General features: G+C 41.3%; 1 protein-coding gene across 4 annotated transcripts in view; it reads left to right on the top strand.

The window, feature by feature from the left end:
- LOC143329870 (netrin-G1-like) overlaps positions 1-24,484 on the top strand; it is a 62,202-nt gene that overhangs the window by 9,749 nt on the left and 27,969 nt on the right. For all 4 annotated transcript variants that reach the window (XM_076745990.1, XM_076745992.1, XM_076745991.1 and 1 more), the window contains one exon: positions 19,963-20,606. In XM_076745990.1, the coding sequence (XP_076602105.1) occupies positions 19,963-20,606 (644 nt within the window). The remainder of the gene's footprint in view (positions 1-19,962; positions 20,607-24,484) is intronic.

Raw genomic sequence — 24,484 nt, 5'->3', positions numbered from 1 at the left:
CCCCCCCACCCCACCCCTCTGTCTTATGCTTACTGTATGATTCAAGGATGTTTTTTTTTAGTTATGTCTGCACTTGTGAAAAGGGCATTAATCATTAAGAGTGGATTTCGTTTCTTTCTTTTTTACAATTTAAGGTTTGAGTTACTTTTTGCATGAAATAGTAAAGATACCCTTTTGGTTTTTAGTTCTGATTCCAGGTGTACTTTCTCTTGAATGTTTAGGACAAGTATTAAAGACAGCCCGGGATAAACAGTGTCTAGGACAGGTGTTCTCCATCAGGGAGTTAGCCCTGTTTTTATTTTTAGCTGCAGACCTTCAGGGGCTCTTCAAAATGTGTTGGTATTAAGGCTGCTCTCCTGTGGTGCGCTGTGGCACCGTCACTCAATATCATCCAACACCAGCGAAAGGCCTTTTTTCAAACTATCCACAGGAGTGTGCAAGCGAAAAGACTGAAATACATACACTGTAATTTAAGAGGAGCGTTGAATGAATTGATGTATTGTGCCATTACTTTTCTAAATTTGCATAATATTTCTTAGTCATGCTCTCTGTTGTGACTAATTGAAAAAACAGGTTTTTGATGTTCAGCATTTTCATAGATTAATACAAATTATACTAATTTGGAATGGTCGTAGGTGAGACAATTATTATTACACTATTGCACCACATGAGCCCTGCAGAACAATGCCTGCTGAAAGGCATCTGCACCTAAAACCTCTCATAATCATTTTCGATATGGTTAGCAGACATGAGAGTGTTTTTAATTACAGCACTTTTCTCCCTCTCTTAAGTCCAAATCAGGTTAGCTTTGGTGGATTTAATGGCAATTCACAAAAGTGGCAGGCTATTAACTTCGACTTCATGGAGAGATGAGGTTTAATTTTCATGCAATTCAGAGCTAAAGCAAATCATGTGTAGTTGGCAAGTAATAGGCATGGACATGTTTATTCCACAAAACATAAAAAGGCGTTTGGCAGATGGCGGCCACAGCGTCTTAAAATGTTCAGAGTCTGAATCTGCTGGGTAAATAAATTCTGTTGTGTTTAAACAGACCACCCTGTCGGGCCTTTCTAACTGTGACTGCCATTTTCACCCAGTGGTTTGGTGGTTTGAAACGTGGCTGGGAAAGTGTTGGAGGCAGAAGTCGAGAGATGCTCTGTTCCCCCACAACATCTACCGCGATCTGGCAGTTGATCTAAATGAATGAATGTGAGCTTTGAGTTAGCTGTCATCGGCCCACATGCTCCACAGTATCTGCAGCCATGCTGATTCATCCACGTCATGTTGGCAATGTATAAACATTTGTGAGACTGAATCAGCGATGGTGCTTATTCCAGCGACTCGGAGTCTAACTGGGTAGATTCTTGTAATTCCTCTGAACTTTATTCAGTTCTCTCAGAATGGATGAAAGGAGTTGTGGCTGCCAGTTCACCGCACGGCCCCCTCGGAGGCTTAGGAAGGAGAGACGAGACGAGAGCTCCCACTAAGCTGCTCGGAGACTGGAGCGTTATTGACAGTCAATGCAGAAGACTTATCTTTGCTGACAATGACGGGACTCATTGTGAACTTTCAATCTGTGTCTTACATGCCCACAAGAACTGACGTAATAGACTTTAGAAATAGATTACAGGCTCGAGAAAGGGAAGTAACCTTTCCTGCATACTGGAGGCTGTGAGGTCACTGACAGAAATAGTGAGGCTGCAGTGTCTCAACTGTAATGCCTATGAATGTTTGTATACTAATAACTTTCTTTGCCAGTCATATTTTGGAGGAACTGTGCAGTAAATGATGCCTGGATTAAGTTTACTGGCAATATTTTTCATTGCAATCCAGGAAAGTTTAATAAGCCAAACCGGAGACGAGAGCTTGCGTTAAATTTAAGCTAGTAAAACACATAACTGTGTGCGTCAAGTCATCGTTAACGTTTAAATTCAACCGAGACCAGAATGTTTCTCTAATCTTAAAGCTGCTCCAATCTTTTTTTTTAATATATTAACAATGGAAAGAATTCCCACTAGTTGTAATGTTCTCTCTCTGCCCTCTTGTCAGCCTTGTTTTAGCAGCAGCTAGATGGTGGAAATAGTAGAACATTTAGTAGCTAAAGAGCCAAATATTTCCCTCAGGAGTTGGTGGAGTGAAAAAAGGAGGGAGAATATTGGACTTGCATTCAATGGACAGCCAGAGACACATCAAAATATACGTTCATGCTGCTCCCCGTCAGCTGGACGTGTGTAGAGGCAACTGTTTTCTACTCATATATGTCATATCAACTTCACACGGTAATAATTTGTCAATGATGTGCTCGGCTTTTTCTCCCCAGGCGGCCAGAAAAAATCAATGAATGCCGGTTTAACCAGCATCACGCTGCCTAAACACAAACATACAAACATGTTTATTCATTTCAGGCAAAAAAAAGGGTGACAGCGAATAGCTTGCAGATGTCCATCCATCCACGAGCTATAACCACTTATCCTTTAGAGGGTTGCAGGGGGGCTGGAGCCGATCACAGCTGACACATGGAGACAGACAACCATTCACGCTCACATTCACCCCCACAGGCGATTCAGAGTCACCATTAAACCCTAACAGTGTGCGTTTGGACTGTGGGAGGCAGCCGCAGTGCCCGTAGGAGACCCAGGCAGGCACGGGGAGAACATGCAAACGCCACAGAAAGGCCACAGCCGGCGGGTGTGAGGTGACAGTGCGATAACACTATGAGGTGAAACTCTCCTTGTCACATTGATAACATTGCATTCTGGGATATCCCACATAATGTATTTACCGTTGCAAACCAGCCGCATAAGAATGTAATTTTTTGGAGAAAGAGTTGAGTGGCCTGATCAGACTAAACATGAGGATTGATCACCTCTTCATCCAGCTGCCAGACTCCTTTTTCTGAGCCTATAGCTATGATCAAAATCCATCTCCCGCTCATTCATCATTCAGTACTCCCTTGTATAATAGACACTCGGTCGTAATCTCAATTTACAGCTCACTAAATTCATAAATCATCATCTTTTTGTGTCATTACTGATAGTGTCACGCAATCTACAGCTCAGAAAATGGGATTGTATTTTAGGATTGTGAGCAAAAAGCAGTATTCAGGCCACTGACATGTATTTTTTCATTTTATTGTGGATTTTTAAGGGCACTTTATGGTGCGTTCCTTTCACACTCAGACTTCACTGTATGGAAAATAGTGATTTCAGACACAGCCTGTCTGTGACAAACCAGGTTGAGCATCACTATCATAAATAGAGTGTCTCCAGTTGCGAAAATAACTGAGCAGTTCAGAGGTCATAGCAGAAACTGCCATTGCCCCTCTTTGATCCCTGCACCCTTCCTTTTTTTGGGGGGGGGGGGGGTGGGTTCAGTCATCCATATATTTGTTTGGGGACAGGGAACAGTTGGAGCGTTTAGCTTCCTGTCAACCCTCTGCCCTTGACTCTGTTCTGAACTGGCCCTGCCCAGCACATCATCACCGCACCACTGCGTACCAAGACACCGAGATGACATGCAACATGTCCCCTGACTCCAGGAGAGGGGGGAGTCATCATTTATTCTTTCACTCGCCTGCCACATCTTTTGTCTCCTGGCTTTTTAATTTCCCTGTCCCTTGTTTTCTGTCAGCTGATGATGCATAATATCCATGCCTTGTTTGAACATGTGGAGGCTGGATGCTCCATATGAGGTGAAGCACTTGACAGATAGAGATATGTCGGCATTATTCCCTGGGATCTGTGACAGGTTAATTCTTAGAGGGTTGTAAATACAAAGTCAGATGAATTATGCATGGAGATATAAAAGAAAGTGATGGGCTTTGTGCTTCCACGAGACAGAGTCTTTCTGGACAGCTTAACATTTGAATGCATGTTTTCTGTCTGAAATGGGGCGCCAATAACCATTTGCCTAAGTGCCTCATTCTTTTTAATTTTTTTTTTTTTTTCCAAAGCAGACATAATACTTAAAAGGCCACCTTGGAATATTTTTTCGTAGGTGTGTGCAGGATTATTGCTTCCCCAGCACAAACGATAATAATTGCAGGTTTCTTTTTGTCACTGTAAACTCAACTCTTTCACTAATACAAATGTCTGATATCCATACATTATTTTACTAAGTTTTCAAAGCAGTTATCATTGTGTGACGCACTTTCTGCAGTACTTACACTGCATTTCACACTCTGCTGCTTTCACCGCCATGCGATGGAGCCAAGCTGCCTGCCATTGGCAGACTGTCAGACCTTGATGTAGTTTGATACTATGTTTGCCCACTGTGTTTGATATTATGAAGGGAAAATGTGACATATGTTTCCACTTAACACAGCTGGGGCAGCGGCACAATTAATTCACGCGAGGCAGAAAGAAGACTCAGCAGAAATAGGAGAGCACGTTTTATTATTACGACATGGTGAAGCAATGCGAGAATGTGCTGAATTTTATTGTAAGCCTAATGGCAGTCTTTAAGCTTCCTAAGTCAGGCTGAGCTATGAGCTAATGTGTATTACTCCGGGTTTCCCCATCGAGCAGTGGCACCCTACGCTACTCGAAATAAAGAGCGCCTCGCCTAACGTCAGGAGACATTATTACGTTCTCATGAAATATACAGGAACAGTACAACTTCATCACAAAGCAAAGGCCACCTATTTATATTTTACGTTTGAGTGAGCATCTGCATTGATAATGAGATGATGCACCAGGATTCAGCTCTGCAGGAGACTGACCGATCGATCGCGTCGTACGTTCACTTCGCTGTGGTTAATTAGAGCAGCATGTTGCAGTGGTGGTGGGGGGGGGGGGGGGGGAGAAAACTTGAGTTTTTACAAGTTGGAAAAAGTAGAGACAAACAGCTCAATCAGTCAAAAGTAGTTGCTGATGTGTGAGAGAAAACTCACAGCTGCACTGCAGGTCACATGTTTCACCCAAAGCATCAGGTTCAGTGTAGCAGCTGGACGTGTATCTGCAATCAGACGAATACTTCATGGCATCCTGTGAGTATTATAAAATGCAGATTTGGGTTTTTTTTTTTTTTTTTTGGCAGATTCATAAATCTTTTGCTTCAGTAAAAGTAATAATGCCATAACGTAGAAATACTCTGTTACAAGTTAAACTCACGCACTGTAATTTTTACTGAAGTAGTACAAAAGTATTAGCATCAACATATACTTAAAGTACCTGAAGTACATATTTCAGAATACAAGCCATTCTGCATATTATATTTTTGGAATATAATAAGTGATGCATTCATATTTACATAATTTTTACTACTTTATATACTACTGGGTAGCTTGTCAATATCCCTTGTGTATCAATAAAGTTTAATCTAAAACTATTTAAAAAACCCTAATTTATTTGTTGATTATATTTAGTATTATTAGCATGAATCTGCGAAGTAATCGTAACCAAAATGATTAAATAAATGTAGTGACATGAAAAGTACAATATTTTCCTTGAACTGTAGTGCAGTCCAAGTATAAAGTAGCAGAGAATGAGAATACTCAAGCACAAGTACCTCAAGATTGTACTTCAGTGCAGTGCTTGAGTAAATGTACTTAGCTACTTTCAGTCATTGTGTGAGTAGAGGGAGGTCATATATTAGCATTTTTGAGCTCAGCCTTCTCTTTAGAGCACTCGCTCATCAGGACTCAGTGTTTTCAGTAGTTTGAGTTTGTTACCTCCTGCGGGGAAAAAGTGTACCTGACATAATTTCCAATTAACATGTAGATTAAATCCTACCATACAACAACTGGGACGCGCTTCATGTGATTTGGACAGTTGTATTTTTTTACACACAAAGTTTGCCCACTTTACTTTTAAGTTTACATTTGAAAATGAGCAAACTGAAAGTGAATTGACTGCGTCCTCACTTCTCATCTCTTTTCAAATTCTCCATCAACAAACTTTACATAAGATATTAAATCTTTCTTGTTCCCTTCAGGCTTGAATTTTGAAACAGGGTGACAAAGACTAATCTCATTAGCATTTACTGCTTGAGGACCCAAATTGCAGGAGATAAGATGGTATTTTGGAGTGATTCAAAGGAAATCCTCTTACCTCACGATGTGACTCAGCTCCCTTTCTTCCCGTAGTCCAGCTGCATTTCACTAATTTACTGCAGATTCACATGCCAACGCATTTTTGCCGCTCGCCTGGCAAAGACATGCAGCGATACAAGCATGAATGTTTCATCGGTGAATCATCGTGTTTGTCTTACACCTCACTACACAGGAAACAATTAGTTATTTCAGCATGTGGTGTCTGTCAATACCAAGGAGACAGTAGTTTCAGCAGAGCGACAGCATAATTCAGAGCTGTAAAGGAAGCATTTTTGATGACGTCGTTGCGGTGACTCATGGTCCTCAGCTAGTCCGAGATGGTTTCCTGTCTGTCCTGCTTTGCCGTGTCCGTCTCAGCTCTTCTACCTTTCCAATAAAAAAAAATGAAAGGGTAAGGCCGCGACTGTCCACACTGTAATTTCAGAAATAAAAGGAATTCCTAACACCATTAAATTGAATTATTTTCGCTCTCCCAACCTTCGGTGCTTGTGCACGCATCCAGCAGCCTTTTGTGCTTGACAAGCTGAATGGGATTCTTGTAAAAGATACAGTAATTGAATTACTCAAAAGCTATTTGGCAGGCTGGCTCTCTGTTGCTGCCCAAAAAAACTCAACTTGGCTCACCCCTCTGCCAAAGGTTTTTTTTTTTTTCTTTGCAGGGAAGTGCATGTGCATGTGAAGGACTTCCCTTCCCTCAAGACGCTGTCTATAATTTTGGCCAGACTGAGGAGTGTCAAGCAATCAAGCAGCGCTCTCACGGGAGAGGAACACTGTGAAAGCTTTAACCTCAAATGTCTGTGTTGGTGGCAAAACAGTTGTGTTACAGCCACAGCTGCTTTTTTTGTAAATCCAGCTATTTCACATGAAAATACAGCAGATAACCTCGTCTTGATTGTAAAACTAGCAAGCATCTATTACTGGAGCACAGATCTGTAGTGTCTCTTGCAGGGTTGTATGGAGAGATCTCAGGCTGGAAGCAGATCTGAGATGCAGTGATCAGCAAGTATGAAATTAAATTGGAATTACGACAATGATCTTTATCATTTTGACTTCAGAGAATCAAACTGATTTCTTTGCAAAACATGTTTTCATGAACTGACACATGTAATTAAACACAAATTCATCCACGGAGCATTATTTTACTCAACAGTACGTCTTGTGGAGGACATTGAAATGTAAATCAAATGTTGTTGTTTATTAAATTTTCTGTCTGAACACCATTTAATGAAAACCATTTCCCCTAAACACTAGAATCACCATCACAGGCTAAATGTCACAACTCTAGAAATGCAGCAAGAGGAGTGATGAATATTATGACTTACAGTGACATCAGTACACGCGCTGAGCTGGTGAATTTTCCTGCAAGATGTAGTTTCTTGTGCGTAAAAGAAAATGCATCACTGTATAACATAAGAACTTAATCACCGGAGTGAATGTTGGTATTCAGTGCCTGCAAATCATGGATATGTTGAAACTTTACATTTCTTAAATTTTCAATTCCATGTTGTGGCATGTGCCGTGGTTAAAGTTTGGTTAGGTTTAGGCACAATAAGCACTTGGTTAGGCTTTGGAAAAGATCATGTTGTGGCTTAAAATACCCGTTTTAGTTTCCGTGAACGTGGCTGTCTTGGTTACTGGGTTTTGTTGCCAAGCTGTCACGCCACCACTGTCCCCTCCTCCTGAGAAAAACTCAGCTGACGTACATGTACCAGTAACCTGAGCAAAGTCATTTTGATACCTATGATATAAAAAGTACGAAATTCTCAAAATCGCAAAGGTTTCATTTGTTGATAGTGAGGGCTTCAGTAGATGCTAATTGATCTGGACAGTAAACTGCAGGAACATTTTTATTTTTTTAGAAAAGCCAATGCAAGAAAGCATTTCTTTGGCTCTGTGTGGCAAACGCGTGTTAACACTCCCAAAAATCCCACATTGTCATTTTTGCATTTCTGTTAATGAGCTTTAAAATTGGTTGTGGGTTTATTTTTTTGGAAAGATAAAGCCAGTTGTTTCCCCCTGTTTCCAGTCTTTAAGCTAAGCTAGGCTAAAACCATCCCAGCTGCAGCTTTATACTTAACACAGAGATCCGATCTTCTCATTTCACTCTTGTAAAGAAACCAAATCAGCTTCTTTCACCAAAATGTTGACTTCCGCCTTAAACGTGTTAATATGTGCAGCACACCAGCATTGTGTTACCTCTAAACTCCCCCAGAAGTCAAAATGCTGGCCGCCTCTTTTGAAAAGGTCAAGCATTACAGGGCAGAATTTTATGTTTTTGTATTCAATTTTATTTTTTATTTTGAGAAATCATGAACTGAGTGGAAGGGGGAAGACTTGAAAGAGAGAAATAATGGCGAGATGACAGGCAACTGTTGCGACCCACCTCCCCTTAGGAAACCCAGCCATCATGTTGTCAGGACATATCGATCTCTGAGAAAGAGTGAAAAAGGCTGTGCTGTAGAGAGAGCGAGAGAGGAAGGAAAGAAAGTACAGAGGGGAATAATGTTCGTTTCCAAAAGTGGCTGGTGTGATTTTATCATGCTCCGTGAAAGGGTGACATTTCAGTGATGCTTTATTCCTCACTTTGGCATTTCAAATTAATAAAAGCCTCCAATAACTATGCAGATTGAAAAGATGGAGGATGAGTTGACACACAATGAGCTAACACACGGAACAATGCGGCAATTTCACTCTCGCTGTTCTTTCTCTCGCTTTCTCAATTTCATCCCAGTTTCTATCAATTTCTCTGCGATGACCCCTGCCTCTCATTGTAAAAGGCTGAGAGCTGAGTCTGTGTCCTCTGATTTTCCTCTCAATGAGAGAGTATTTAGAATCCCTCAGTGGCAGACTTTCATGTGTTTTAAAGCTGCTTATATGAAGCTACCAAGAGTCAAAATCAATAATACAATGACTTTAGAATAGCTTATCAGTGTATTGATAGGGTGGTGGCATTCTGGGATAATGAATGCATTACGCTTTCATTTCCATTTGCTTTAAATTGTTTCAAAGCACGTGGCCCAATAGGAGTGAACTCTGAGTTTGTTTAAATGAATCTGGGTTGCATAGTAAATTGTTATGACAAATAACAATCAAGATTTAGATGACAGAGGTCTGGTGGCCTCGCAAAGGTCAGTTATCCTTATTAATCCATTTACATCAGAAAAAAGTCAGGTTGAACTATTTTCAAAGGAATTGCCATTAGCAGTGCAGTGGAGCAAAGGAATGCTATTTTCCATCCGCTACCATTATGCAATTAATAGCAGTTGGTTCAACGAGATAAGCAGTAGGTGGCGCTAATTCTCCGATCGGAAAACCATTGTACCGCTGCAGAAGAAGAGGGCGCAACAAAAGTAAATACTTAAAAGAGCAGCAGTCGAACCTCAAACAGTGAAAAACAAAATGTTAGAAAGCCAATGGAAATGTGTTTTATGTATTAATGTCAGGAAGGTTAGATCAGATCTGTGAGGAGCAGTGAGGAGATGTTTTAATCTGCAGAAAACAACGTCTCCTTCTTCTCCTTGCGTGAAAACACCTCAGTCATGTGATCTAAAAGTTCAGGATTTGTTCGGCAAAGGTGTTTCCATCTCCCACTGAGCACATTAACTCTTTTCGAAAGAGGCAAAAATCACCTAAAGCGAGCTTAGAAACGCGTCGTTTCCATCACTCTTTTTGCATTTGACATTTCTGTCTTTACAATGCTAAGATAAGAAGACTGATTCACCTGTGACGTCTGTGAATGACGTCTGGGATGCAATTATAACTTCACATAAGACTGAAAACACGGAAACAGCGAGTCAACCTCTCTCAACTCTGTAAAAATATGCTGTCCAGAAGCTTTAAAAAGCTCACTAATTAACACGTTCCTTCACATTTTTTCAATCATGCACAAACAATAATGCAAACAGTGTTGTTTTCTTTAATTACTGTGTGTGTAGAATAAATTGACGAGATACAAGGTGTTACATGGTGAGTTTTAGAGCTTTTTGGTAGAGAGTCAGACTCACAGTTTCCCCCTGCTTCCAGTCTTTAAACCAAGCTAAGCTAATTGCCTCCCGACTCTAGCTCCATACTTAATGCACAGACACGAGACTGATATTGATCCCCTCGTCTAACACTTGGAACAAAACCAAATTAGCGTATTACATGAAAAATTAATGCTGCTCCTCATTTCTCCTGAAAGGAATGTTGAGGGAGTGGAAAACCGTAGAGAGTCCAAACTTGAGAGTCCGTTTACATAAATGGGGCCTAAACTGGCAAACATTTAGCATATGTGCTGTATAATTATGTTGTTTGAAATATGTAATTATGCTGGAGCAAAGAAAATTGACACTTTATACGCCTCACAGCATATGAATCTTGCCATGTGAGTGAGGCCATCTTTAGCCACATTTCCATTCTGAATGATGAGTATAAATATTTTTAGCACAGCTGAAGCCAGTGAGACACAAACGTACATCCCTGGCATTGTTAGTGTCATGTTCTATCTGAACAGGATCAAAGCAGATGGCAGAAAATTCATGGGATGTGTTTATTTTACACATATCTGCCCGCGTTAAGTATTCTGTCAAAAGTATTGTGACAAGAGAAATATCAGTTTTTTACCACACAAGCAGGCGACGTTTTATCCGCTGGCTGTTTTGGGATACAGAGCGGCGCGAAGAGAGGGAGAAATCAAGCAAAGAGAATTAAACATCGTCTCATTATAGCAATGTTAAAGCTTTTTATTGAATCCTGACATCAGAGGGACTCTAATCCCACACACCGCCAAGGTCACATAGGCAGAAGCACGCAGACGCGCTAATACGCAGGAAAATATATGCTCACATAGAGATGAATGTACAGAGAAAACAACAAATACACATGTACAGATGACTTTGATTCAGTTCTCCATCTGTAAACACTCCGAGATTTTCATACACACAAACAAATGCACACACATACACATGAAAGCCCACAACCATCCCCCACGATAATAAGGCGGTGTTAAATTTACCCCAGTGGGACTCTGCCACATGGGACAGATAATGAGGCCAGGTGTTAATTAATGTGGAGTGCGTTTCCCCTCATCTGCCGACGCCCTGTGAATCCCAATCAAGGCTGCGGCCCTGGATGGCGGCGCGGTTGATTTGCCAAGCAGCGTACTTCAAAAGGCCAGACTGGCTGTGCTGCAGTCCTCAAAGGGACTGCTTTGGTGAGGGCTACGTTCCAAAGGGCGGAGTTGTTGGCATGTGGCAAATCGAAACACGAGCGCCGGGAGAAGTTTGTGTTTTGGTTTTGATCAGACGTCCGCGCCGATAGCAAGCTGCAGCCGTCACCTCTGCGCGCTCTGATGTGCTGTTTACACCTGATGCGTGCGTTTAGTGTGCTGTGTGCAGCGCCGCACGTGATGCTTCAAGCAAGCTGCTGATGGGTCTTTACTTGGGTTTGACTGCAAATCATGCATACTCTGCATTTTTACGGACCATTTGCTGAATGCATTCTGCACAGTTTTATGTTTATGATTTTATAAAATACATAGATCTGGTCCTTGATTATGATTGGCTGGGCTGTGTTCAAAGCCATTGGATAATACTCTATAAACACACACCTGTGACCGCCTTAAATCAGTATTACTGGGCAAAACAAATTTTGTTGTGAATGCTGATGTGCTGGGTGGGCTATGTGTGGATGAGTGGTGGAGAAAGACGGACAGAATAGAGGAGGAAGATAAAAAAGGAAAGGAGACACATTGAATTTATTAAGAGAGAGATTGAAGAACTGGAAAAGTCAAGAAACAGAGATGGAAACATTTAACAGACTATGTGGATCTGACCATTGATTTTAAAATGGAGCCAAACCAGGTTCTCTGGCAGGTTTATGGCACTTTGAAAAACAGCTCAGGTGAACCCTATGGTTTCTTTACTGGTGCCCAAACTACAGAGGAGATGCAGGGGTATCTCCTCCTTCTGGCACCGCGCAGTTAAAGCGCACCTGTTCAGAGTCAAACACAAACAAGAGGAGTGTTTACACATTTGAACACTACTTCAACATTTGCACAATTAACGGCGATGTCCACATACATGTTAATAATCACCAGCGTGCTTTCCGCTGCCTCTCTGTGTTGCTTGGCACCGTTCTGCTAAATGTCGCTGAAGAACTGCATTGCTGGGCAGAAGAAATGTTTTTTTGTTATCATGAAATATTGCAGTTTTTTGTTGCTGTGTGTTTATTTTATGGAACCTTGCCAGGTGTATGTAGTTACCGTTTTATCCAAGCAGTAAGCTGTTTAACAGCATTGTAAAATCCCTGTAAACCACAGCCTCTTGGGGCCTATTACTCCATTTTTGCACAGATCCAAGCAGCCAGTGGTTTCCTTTCATTTTGTAAAATATGAAAATTAATTGTCAGACTCTTGAAATTGATGTAAAGCTGATTAATCTTAATTTCTGTTGCATTCAATCTTATTTCACTTTAATGACCATCTCAACAGTTAGAAAACAGAACTCTAAAAGCAAATGTGATACAACACTTAACTCTATGTGCAATGTGCAAAATGCTAATAATTTGCCATCTAAACACAAAAATATGCACATTTTAAATATACTGTACAGCTAATCCACAAACAAGGGGAACCGATCTTCAAAATAAAATACAAAACACTCTGGTAGAGGTCAAACTTTGATCCTGTAGAGGCTGCGGCTGTTTATGAGCACTTTAACCAGTGTTTTTCCTTCTCTGATATTTCACTTTTTAGGGGCTTAAAGAGCTGAAAGTATGTAATATATCATAAGAAATATGGAATAAGAAAAATATTCATTATATTTCTTTCTATGCAGATATTAATGTAAGACAATGGTTGCCAGTTGAGTGTTATAAGAAGTGCATTTAAAGTTGTATAACATAGCAGCACACCGTGCAGAAGCAGTGATGTAAAGAGCATGTGATTTGTATTAAATAGCTTAAAACCTGTGGAACCACTGGCAAACTTTAACACACTCGAATGTCAGGATTTCTTTTTAGGCAATCCTTCACATGTCCTGAACATTTAGGCTATCAAACCGGATAGCGTTTCTCTCCAATGCATGATATTGAGTTGCCATTACCTGTTGTCAGGTCTCAGACGTTCACAACCCTCCAACCTCTGATATGATATGATGGAGCACTCACAGGTCAGATGAGCAATCCTCCTGTCCTTCATTCCTCTGAAGGTCAGAAGAATGAAAAGCCTGGCTCTGTTGTGAGCCACTGCTGGCCCTGACTGCAGGTCATTAAAGCTCTATTGAGTTTCTGCCAAAGCTCTGACTCTCCCAATATCTCACCATGGCTCATCTCAGCTGTCTCTTCCAGGGCTTATACCGAGCCCTGAAAGGATCAACACCCAGTCTCTGTGTTCACTATACACTTGAGCATTCCCTCTTCTAAAACGCTGACCTAGATCTACCTTGATATCATCCTTTTTGGCCTCTTCTCCGTGTATCACCGCAAACGAGTCCTCCTCAGTTACATTGAGACACCATGTCAAGTGCAGGGCAAAGAGAGTTTGCCTTTTTCCACTGATTGAAAGTTGAGAATTTACTGCGGCGTCTGATAGGCATCTTATGATTTTGTCAAGTGGTACTTCAGCTCGAAACACTACCATTTTTGTTGTCCTGGATCAACTCCCTGAACACTGAATCACAGGCGACTGATATCACCAAGCTGTCATTTGTCAAATCCTCCTCCTCTGGTGCACCCAATGAAGGAGGATGGGCATCCGGAGGTGTGATAGAGGGGGTTTGGGCCAGCGACAGGTCTGCAGGTGTCATGCGGCAGGTTAGGAGGTGTAAGGCCGAGCAGGATGATGGGATGATTAATCCAGCAACACCTCCGGTCCAGTGGGAGAGACTTCTCTCACAACCTCAGAGGTTCTGTAACGAGGAAGTTGGTGAGAGCGCAGCACAAACTAGTGAAGTGCACGCAGGTCGCAGACTCATTAGTGTTATATTACTGTATGTTTCACACTGTAGCTTTAATTTGAATGGTGTATGCAAAGATAGATGAAGCCTCAGGTTTATTCCTCAGCTTTATTACAATTTTTGTCTTACTGTCACAGCAGTTTCAGCCCTTATTGCTATTGCTAACCAAGTGCTGAGATTGGGGAATGCAGTGATGATGTAAAACAAAATCAGACGGGCCAAGAAGGCAGATGGTCGTATACTGCAGGTTCTGAACAAACCCGCAGATTAGCCAAACTAAACCAGAGGAGGAAATGGAAGTGAATAGTAAAATAAATACCCAAACTGCTCATCGTAAACTGTGATGACAGTTAGCAGATCAACTTCTTATTTTCAGTTTTCCCCTTTGAGATGACGCAATTAGTTGCACCTCAATGGTTCTGATCAACTGGATAAACTGCTGGCTTGTGTACAGCCTTTCTGACTAGTATCTGTCTTAGAATTTAAAAAGGTTTACAGTATTTTATGTGGTGCATTTAAGTCATGTAATGTAATGTAAAAATGGATAATTATGCAACGTTAAGAAGAAGTATATGCCTTGTCAGGTACGAGAGTAATGGAGGATAAATAGAGAGAGAGGATGGATGCACAGTCAGTCCGTTCATTATCATCATCAACTTCAGTTTCCTTAAAGGGGCTCTGCAGTGGAAGTGCACTGTCATTAATTCTAACCTCTCACTGACATCCTCCATCTATCTATACAGTATTTATTGAATGTATGCATGTACTGTATCAGTGTAGGTGTGCGGGTTGAATATGTTTCGCGAAGGTCGGCTGAGGCTCTGACAGAAATCAAAATTGTATGAGTCGTGATATGATTGACCTGTGGTCTGATGAGTAGGAATTTGCTGCAACTCACTAACAAACTGTGTTTTATAATTACCATTATTATACTGTGTTGTGGCATCTGACAGAACTGCTGTGTAATTTATGGGCTGAATGATGCCTTTATGTGCTGCGGGCCTCCGTTCATACCCAAAATAAATTTCCCTTCCGACTGTTGGGTAACTGATAGCACAATATTTCTGCTTTTTTTCCAGAGAAGAGTGCATCAGTCAGACAAAGTCGAGCCAAATTAGTTCAGTAAGCATTTACTAAACACTGTCTCAGAGTGATTTCCAAAAAAAAAAAAAAAAAGGAAACAGCGAGAGCATCTTAAACTTGAAGCTAAGATGTCACAATGGCTGAATAACATGCTCGCCTTAAGGGAGACGACTTGAGTAGAAAACTGGTGAGTTCAATTTCTGATCTGAGCTTCAAGTCCAGAAATCTGTCAACTGAACTGATTGGTTGGATTGCCTGAACCCATCCTTCAACTGGAGCTGTCAGTGGCCAGAGAATTTATCTGCTGAGCCACATCTCGTGTCAAAAGGCACATCAACAGGTTGCACTTTGTCCGGCTCGTAGGCTATATGTCAGTCATTTCAACATCTGTCTGACATCACATCATCCTGTGCATGTGAGTGTGTGCTTGGTGCTTTGTTTGCATGGATTTTTGCATGATGTGTGTATTTGCACAATTTTGGATTTCTCGTGTGTGTGAGACGGCATCAGTTGTTGTTCTTCTAACACATTTTTGTGTCAATATTTCAAAAATTTTATTGATATAATTGATGTGCAACAAATATATTCTGCACTGTGTTCCTTGATTCCTTTCACAGAACCTCAATTAACTCCTGAATACAACCACGACATTACCTCTAAATATCCACTGAGCCTTCATGACAGTCTGGACACCTGATTGCTTTTCCAGTGACTGACATTTGGCTTCACATTCCCAGCTCAAGTCTCTGTCTCTTGCTCTTCCTTGTTCTCTTGTTCTCCTACTGTGTGACACCCTGATATTGGATTGACCTTATAGGCTGCAGGGATCGGGACATCATTAGCCGCGACTAGCGGCACACTTGCTGTTCAGGCCTCCTGCATTAAGCCACTGCCCCCGGACGGATCATATAGCACTGATAGAAACCGGCTGGGCTCAGTTACACAGCAGCCATGGTGGCAATGGAGATGTCAGCAATACCAATAAGAGACATGACATTAGAAGCCCTTGTAGCACTGTATGTAATGTCAATAGGTGTGGAGTTAGAAAGACTATCTGAGTGCTATGACATGAGCTCATGGGGTTCCTTTAAACACAAACACAGAATAAAATGAAAAGTATTATGATGAAAACTACTGTATGTAGCATACGAAGCAGCTTGTGTGGTGCTGAATAAGAAGGCTGTTATAAATTTGTTTTTCTCCATGATGACATCATGGTGATGTTGTTGCACATCAATTATATCAATAAAATTTTTGCAATATTGACACAAAAATGTGCTAGAAGAACAACAATTGATGCCGTCTCACACACACGAGAAATCCAAAATTGTGCATGGTGATGTCATCAGGGTTATTGTCTTAGACTTTAGAAAAACACTCCAAAAATTGATAATGCATAAAATTGGTGGAGAGCCTCTTTAGCACTTAGCATATTTTATTCACAGTAATTCATTTAATATGTATAGACATATACTGTTATATATACACGCATATGTACATATATATATATCATGTGCTTATACATATATTGCATACATACAACAGAGTAAAGCAGCATGCCATAGGATGATGATGACAGTATTATATGTGTATTATCATCCAGTGAGATAAATGTAGTAATTCTGTGACATGAAAACACGCTACATCATGGTTAAAAGTGACACCACGATAACCTTTAACTTGGATAGTAATCCATGCTAAATAATACTTTCAAGACAGCAATTCTTTCATAAGGACAGGTCACATTTTTCACTCGGTCGATATCTCATTTTGGTACAAAACTCTTGTTGCTTTCTGAGTCTCTGCTGACTATTTCCCTCTCCCACAGCCATGATCACAGGTAAAGGATCAAGCTGAGAGGCCTTATTGTTTTTCAATAGCTGCCTCCAGCATAGCACTGAAGCCTTGGGTCTTAAATGACCACAGAAGGTATTGATCTTCATAATGCACTGTTTTTGTTGTTAAATAACCACCACAGGAAATCCGATGAAAGGTCCTGACCTTTCTCTAAGTCTCTATCATTCCAGCATCAGCTGCTGTATGAAGCCGTTCTTGTGTGGAGAGGATTACTTGGAGACATTTAATACTATTCGTGTCAATTAATGTGAGATTGGCAAAGCATCTTCACATTATTGAGGGTTATTAATGATGGAAGGGGCTGTTTATAAGGTTTGTCCCCGGCCAGTTTCTACATGTGAACCGGCTCCTTGGTTAGACTGATCGCTTCCCCGAAGGCCTGAAGTTGAGGCAGGTGGCAAGAGAATGGTTATGGATTGAATTTATGACTGCTTTCAGCTGGTCTCTGAACACTTCTTCTGCTGGCGTGATGAAGCAAATTTCTCTCTCTTTAAAGCTTCTATTTACTCTGCTCCTCACTGTTCAGCCGGGAAATTGTTTTTCTCATTAGCCACGGACGCTGCGGTCTGACTTCTTTATATCGTCGGTGAATAAGGCTCCCATTTTGGAGGAGGCAGCCGACCCCCGCTGCTCCCTCGAACCTAACCGTGACAACAAATGAAATAAATATAAGTGAAAATTCATGCTGTTGAATTTCAACGGGGAAATCACTTTCTCTTACGCCATCTGTGTCTCCCTCCCTCCCTCGCTCTCCACGGTCAAGGTCTGAGCTCTGAGCTCTGAGCAGACCTCCAAGGTTGTTCAAGCACAAGTAGGGAATATAACAAGCCTCAGCACACATCATTGGCAAACAGTTGACACTAGAACAATTTATTGTCCCTGTGGCCAAACTCAGGCTGCCACTGTCCTCCCTATTACCCCTCAACGCTCCACTTCAGATCTCTCCCTCTCTGTGCTTCTGTTTTCAGGCTACAGCGCGGCCTTTCAAGCTTCATGTTGGCTCTGCATTTGTGTGTGGGTGTGCATGGGCGTGAGAGGAGAATACTTTTAGCAGCTGAGATCTTCCTTCAAAAAACACGTTGCAGAAAGGTCCCTTCTTACAATCTCTCCCCGCCTCCCACTCTCCCTTATTCTCACTCTCTGTCTTAGCAGCATAACCCTCATTACCCTCCTAATTGGATCATGCGACGCTCTTTTGAGTCATCCGAGCAGGCCCGGTGACCCACAATCCCTCAGTCTTGTTCTACCTCGTCGTACAGTTATCGCCTCTAGCTGACAAGCAGGTCGCTGATAGCGTATCAGTCCCACAGGAAATAAAATGGACTGCGAAGATCTTTATCTAAAAACAGGCAAGTCATACATACATCTTCCTGTGAAGAAGATAAAGCATCGAATAATGTTTTTCTTTGGGGCGAGAGGAATTTAGGGCACTTACTCTTAAAGACAAAAAGCAGCCATTGGTCTTTTCAAATAAAATATAATGGCGTCTGCTTATCAGTATTCCTGCCAGTGATCTTCACTCCACAAAGTGCCGGTCTGTGTTGAATGGACTGCAATAGCGGAGAGATAAGCGAGTAATGTTGCAGATAGCACCGCGCTCACCTTTAGATAAATTTGCGTGTAGAGTGTCGGATGATTGCTGATTATCGAACTGCTTTACAGTTGATCTGAATCTCATCCGCACTTAACCTCATTGTTCCTGGAGCAGAGGTGAGAGGAATGTCAATTGGAGTGTGTCTTGTGCTCTCTGGCTCTGTTTCAGCTCTCTCTCCCTTTGCCACTCACTCACACACACTCTCAAGGATACATACTGCATGTGCACACACAAGCAAACACAACCCCTCTATCCCTCTCACAAACAAACGCAAACACATCAAGAGCTCCTCTTTCTCCCCCATGAACACACTCACACAAACATCCAGACTCAGTGGATGTCCATGGTACAGAGCAGACACAGGCCCATGAAAAATGCATGTCCCTTTGCGTATTTCGTAAGAAACACTCATCGGGATTCCATCCCCATCTCAGCTGCAAAACCACACAGGAATATCAATTACACTGGCAATTTGGGTGGCAGTGTAGGCAGGAATGGCGATGAACGAGAATATGGGATCCGCAGTGTCATCTTAATGAGAGGGTCACTGTCTCCTGCAGCTCCAGGGCCAACATTGCTTGCGCAGATTATAAAATACATGTTGGCGTAAATGTGATAGAATTGCCATTGAGTACGGTGGTGGAATCATGATGGGGTGGCAAAGCAGCAAGACACAGGAAAAACAAATAACCTTTCGAGGCAAAGTGGACTAACAGCCAACCTGGGAGACGCTTTAGGGTTTGTAATAGTGAGAGCGGGACTTTTACAGCGAGCTGCTTCATAACTAACAAGTGTTCTAGGATTACACTTTTCCTCTGAATATTTTATTCAGAACTAAATATTAAAACACAGCCTTTTTGACATTTCAATGGCTCAACTTTTCTTCCTCTAACTACAGAGTGTAGCTTATTTGTCCGTTTTCTTGTACAAAACTCTTCTTGCACAAAGGTAAACCGGCATGTTAAAATTTCTGATTTTTCGCAGCCTGGGCCTTCATATCAAATTTTTTCACCACCATTCTGATCAATTCTAATCAAATTTTTATCAGTTAGCTTGCTGTAGAGTTACCTACTCCTCATGTAGTAGGGAGAGATGATACAATCCAAAAGGAGCCAGCAGGAAACTCAGTGTAACAGTCTGCCGCCTAATACAAAAAGCAATTAAATCTTGCTCTAAACAACTTGTCAGCAAATTGTGAAAAAAATATTTTCTGACCTGGCTGTCAGGTATAATAACTGCTTTTGTTTTGTTTGAATATAACATATTTGAATGTTAAAAAATAAATGAACATATCCAAAACTGGCAACTTATGTGCAGAAAACTAAGGAAATGTCATCTGTCTTAGTCATTAACATCCAAGAGTTGCACCAAACACGTTTTTATTCCCTGATTGCAATGTCCACTTACACATGTGCATCTGCTGTATTTGCTTTTTTATATAGGAGAATCCTTATATGTGCAACAACGAATGTGACGCCACAACTGAGGAGCTGGCTCATCCTCCAGAGCTGATGTTTGACTTTGAGGGTCGCAACCCCACGACTTTTTGGCAGTCCACCTCATGGAAGAAATACCCAAAGCCCCTGCAGGTTAACATCACGCTGTCGTGGAACAAAACCATCGAGCTGACTGACGACATCATACTTACCTTTGAGTCAGGCAGACCGGAGCAGATGGTCCTGGAGAAGTCACTTGACTACGGCCGGACCTGGACCCCGTACCAGTTCTATGCCACTGACTGCCTGGACGCCTTCACCATGGAACCCAAGACAGTCAACGACCTCACCCAGCGCACCCTGCTGGATATCATCTGCACTGAGGACTACTCTCGAGGCTACGTGTGGAAGAACGACAAGACGGTACGTTTTGAGATAAAGGACCGCTTTGCCCTCTTTGCCGGACCTCGGCTACACAACATGGCCTCGCTGTACGGTCAGCTGGATACCACCAAAAACCTGAGGGACTTCTTCACCATCACTGATCTGAGGATTAGGCTGCTGAAGCCAGCCACCGGAGCCACCATGGTGGATGAGAATAACCTGTCCAGGTACTTCTACGCCATCTCTGACATCAAGGTGCAGGGCAGGTAAGACCCTTTTCTATTTCTTACTGGTTTTTGCTTTGAGTTAAATCCAAACTTTCTTTAAGCTGTCTTTTAAAGCACCTTCAGTTTTTTAGACTGTGTTTTGAAGAGTCTGAAACTGGCATGCTGCTGGCTTCAAGTTTAAAAGAGTTTCCTGGCAAATAAAATTTATGTTTCCAATCAGTGTTTCCTACACATAAACTGGAATTCAGAAAGAAGATTGTGGGGTGAGATGTGCACACTAAACCCATTCTCATTCCCAGGTCGTTGACTATCATTGCCATATCGACATATCAATGTTTTGTCATGTCCCTCAGCGTCTCATACAGGTTCACAAGGTACCCTCCAGCGTCTGTATGAGATGTCTGCAAAAAGCCTTTCTAATACTTGGTTAACATTGTGAAACAGCTGCAGTTTGGTTAGGATTCTGCACCAAAACTACTCGGTTAAGTGTAGAAAAAGATCATGGTTTGGGTTAAAATAAGTACATTATATAAGTGACTGAACTTAAGTGAGTTACGTAAGTCAACGTTGGTTTTTTGGTTTCACAAAGGACACAAACCCCAGTTTCCTGGGTGAAAGTCCTGTGTTTTGCCTATCCCAAACCGCCTCCATATGTGGACTTTTCCACTCTTTGTACTAAGTCACCTTGCTCTGAGCATCTATTATTGCCATGTCAGACTACTGATTACCAGAGGCTAAAGGGTACCTTGTGCGTCTACATGATGTGCTGTGGGGAGTGATAAAACATTGGTAATCGACAACCTGGGAATGAAAATGGTCCGGCACACTTCACACATACTACAAACCAGGCAAACACGTGGTTTTCAAGAGACAGCTAAGGTTTAGGTTGTTTGCCAATGGGTTATTATCTTATGGTCAACACGGCATTCTGTAAAATGTCTCTCAGAGTCATTTCATTTACGTTTGAGCCATCGCCCTGTTAATGATCTTTTCATTTTAAACTTTCATTCTAAATTGAGAATTACTTTGTGAAGTCTGTTTAAATGTGAACTCTAAAGAGTAATCACCCTTCTGATGTTTGATAATGATGATTGAGGTATCGCTGAGATGATTGTTAACAGGTACATGTAAATTAGTGGTACGTGCTCTATAAACAGCCACAAGTCTGACAGGTCTAATGAGTGGTGCAGAAGGCAGAAGTATCAATATGAAAAAATATGTTTGAGACTGTTTCTACATCCATTTATTGACGATTGTAGGAGTAGAAATGAGGCTCCTACATGCGCACCCATTCCCACAATGATTGAAACACAACAATTCATATGTGCGACCTTATGAAACAAACAGAAAGAATGTGTCTGCATATTTCTATCTTTGTGGAGAGTCTCAACTAAAAGAGTTTCATAGATTCAGCCCCAGGACTGAGGATATCAATACTCTTCAAATCCCTGCACTCCTCAGCATTTGATAAATCCAGATCAATATTTATCGTATGGAGTTTTGGATGGTTTGATACAGTTTATGGCATTATGATTATCACAAACCATCAGGATTGACGGGGGGTGGCCAGCCACGTGCTATTAAGAGCCAACAGTAAGACTAATTAGCACTGCTTCAAGTTGAGAGGAAGCACTGATCAGTGAGATCCCTGCTGAGGTGATCAGTTGAGATGAAGAACAACATACTGTGGCTTCTTCAAGGTACATGCTTGACCACCCCTGGAAACCAACCTTCTTTCTTCTGTGAAAAATACCTACGAATATTTGGTGTTTAAGTCGACTCTGATGGTCCACAATCCAACATATCTGATATCCTATTTTCACAAGGGGACATCAAAACGCTGACGGTTATGATTTTAAGAAAGCACCATCAACTGACCAGCAAAGTTAACGTCTGCAGTCCAAACATGGGCGGAAGTCTATGCTTGTCTTTTGCTAAGGAGGATTCCTAATTAAGTGACATTATGTTGCTCATTACAACAGGTCAAATTTTAAAAATGCAAAGGAAAGATGCTCCAGTGCCTCCCCTCATTTAGTCTTGCACAATGTGGCTGCTCAGTGTTTACAAGCACAGTGTTTAGGTGGCCTAGAATGAGTTCAACCCAGTCCAAAATTCTGTTCCTAAAATAAATCTGAATCGGGAAAAAAAAGTGGCAGCCTGAGCAGATACTGAACTCTAGTCTCCTAAATTACTTATTATAACCCTAACTTGACAAGGACAGAGGGCTGAGATTGCCTCCTGTGAGCCGTGGCGAGGAGAAGAGTTTTAATGCGTGTCTCTCTTAATTTTTTATTGCAGACACACATCAAGACTCCACAGATATCTCATAATCCCATAATATGATAGCACGATCATTGGGTCAGGTCGCACATAGAGTTGAACTGACTTTGGTTAAAGCTTTTGCTTTTAAATGTTGTTGTCAGTTCAGTTCAACAGTAAAACACCTTTCCTTTAGATGAATATGAATGTTTTTACAGTTAGTAGCTTTTCCACCTACAGATAATCCCATCCAAAATTCAAACATGCATTTCCCACTGCCATGTACACTAGTGTCCTGGATCCTCCTTCTCTGATCTGTCCATCAGTCCATCTACCTTAATGTGTCATCCTGTAGCATCAACCTCATTTCAGTGATAGATAAAAAGTCACCTTCTAGCTCAGCCAAAAAGGTTGTAAGCCAAATTACATATAATATGTGTAATAACTGTTTTTTAGTCCAAATGAAACCAGTTAAATTTATGATTAATGTTCACACAATAGAGGAGACAGAGAGGACAGAGGCCCCAAGACAGCAGAGAAAAGCCAGAAAGGATACGTGGACAATTTACTGTGTTTACACGTAGGCATACAGGTACATTAGCATTAGCTATAGAAACAGACAGGCTGACTGGTGAAGCACTTGAGACTGAAGATAAAGGTGATTTCATGTTTTATTGCTCAGTATATAATGCTTTAAGGGCAGCTCTTTTTAATATTAATATGTGTTTTTCTGATCAGTTCTTCTGCATGAATATTTCAAAACTTGAAAACTATTTTAGGCAGGGAACCTTTTGTGTGGCTGATTATATTTGTATAAATGTATTTTCTCCTCAGACAAAAGACAAAGTCATTTGCAAAGTTGTGTAGGAAGCTGTACTCATGTTATAGATAAAAGACAATAACTATGATAAGTTGAAAGTAAGTGATATATAACTTGAGTTTCATTAAAGCTGCATTAACCAATTCCTGGCCACTGCAGAACAAACTGTAAACACAACATGGACAAATTATCAGCTCATATGTAAAGTTCCTAATCTGCTCTTCATTCTGTAGCAGCATTATCATTCATTTAGAGTCGTGTTTCTGCACATCTGACTAATGTAAGTCCAATTTTCACTTCCTGCTTTCTTCTGTCGTGTGGTGCTGAGCAGGTGGTGTGCAGTGGCTTTATCCTACTTTATCACTAGAGACATGGATGATGATAGCATGCGTTCACAGGCCGGAAAACCAAAACAACACTCCAAAAATGCCTTAAAAATGTCTGCAGAGCTGCCAGGGACTGCAGAGTTGGGTGATAATTATCTGTGAGTTCGTCACTAAGTCCCCTTCATGTTACAGATACTCATTTGATTCATTGCTAATGTAAAATATATCGATCACTGCAGCTTTAAAGAGAGACACTTTTTTACCTGTTTGAATTTAGATGCTCCTCCATCTCCGCTTAAAGGTCAAGGTTCACTAATTTTCCAATCTTAAAACCTACATTTTTTGTAAAATTAAGAAGACGCTGGCTGCATATGCCATTAACACAGCTTGCGATGCTCCAGTGTGTAATATTTCCATCAGTGAGTCATCGGAATGCCTCTGTGATTTTCAGGGAATGGAAACATTGTCGTTTCATGACGCATGGAAATGGCCCACATGATGGTCGTAAAGCC

Source organism: Chaetodon auriga, chromosome 12 (assembly GCF_051107435.1).
Source record: "Chaetodon auriga isolate fChaAug3 chromosome 12, fChaAug3.hap1, whole genome shotgun sequence".
NCBI lineage: Eukaryota > Metazoa > Chordata > Actinopteri > Chaetodontiformes > Chaetodontidae > Chaetodon > Chaetodon auriga.
The sequence above is the reverse complement of the archived record's forward strand: the minus strand, read 5'-3'. Positions and strand labels throughout refer to the sequence as shown.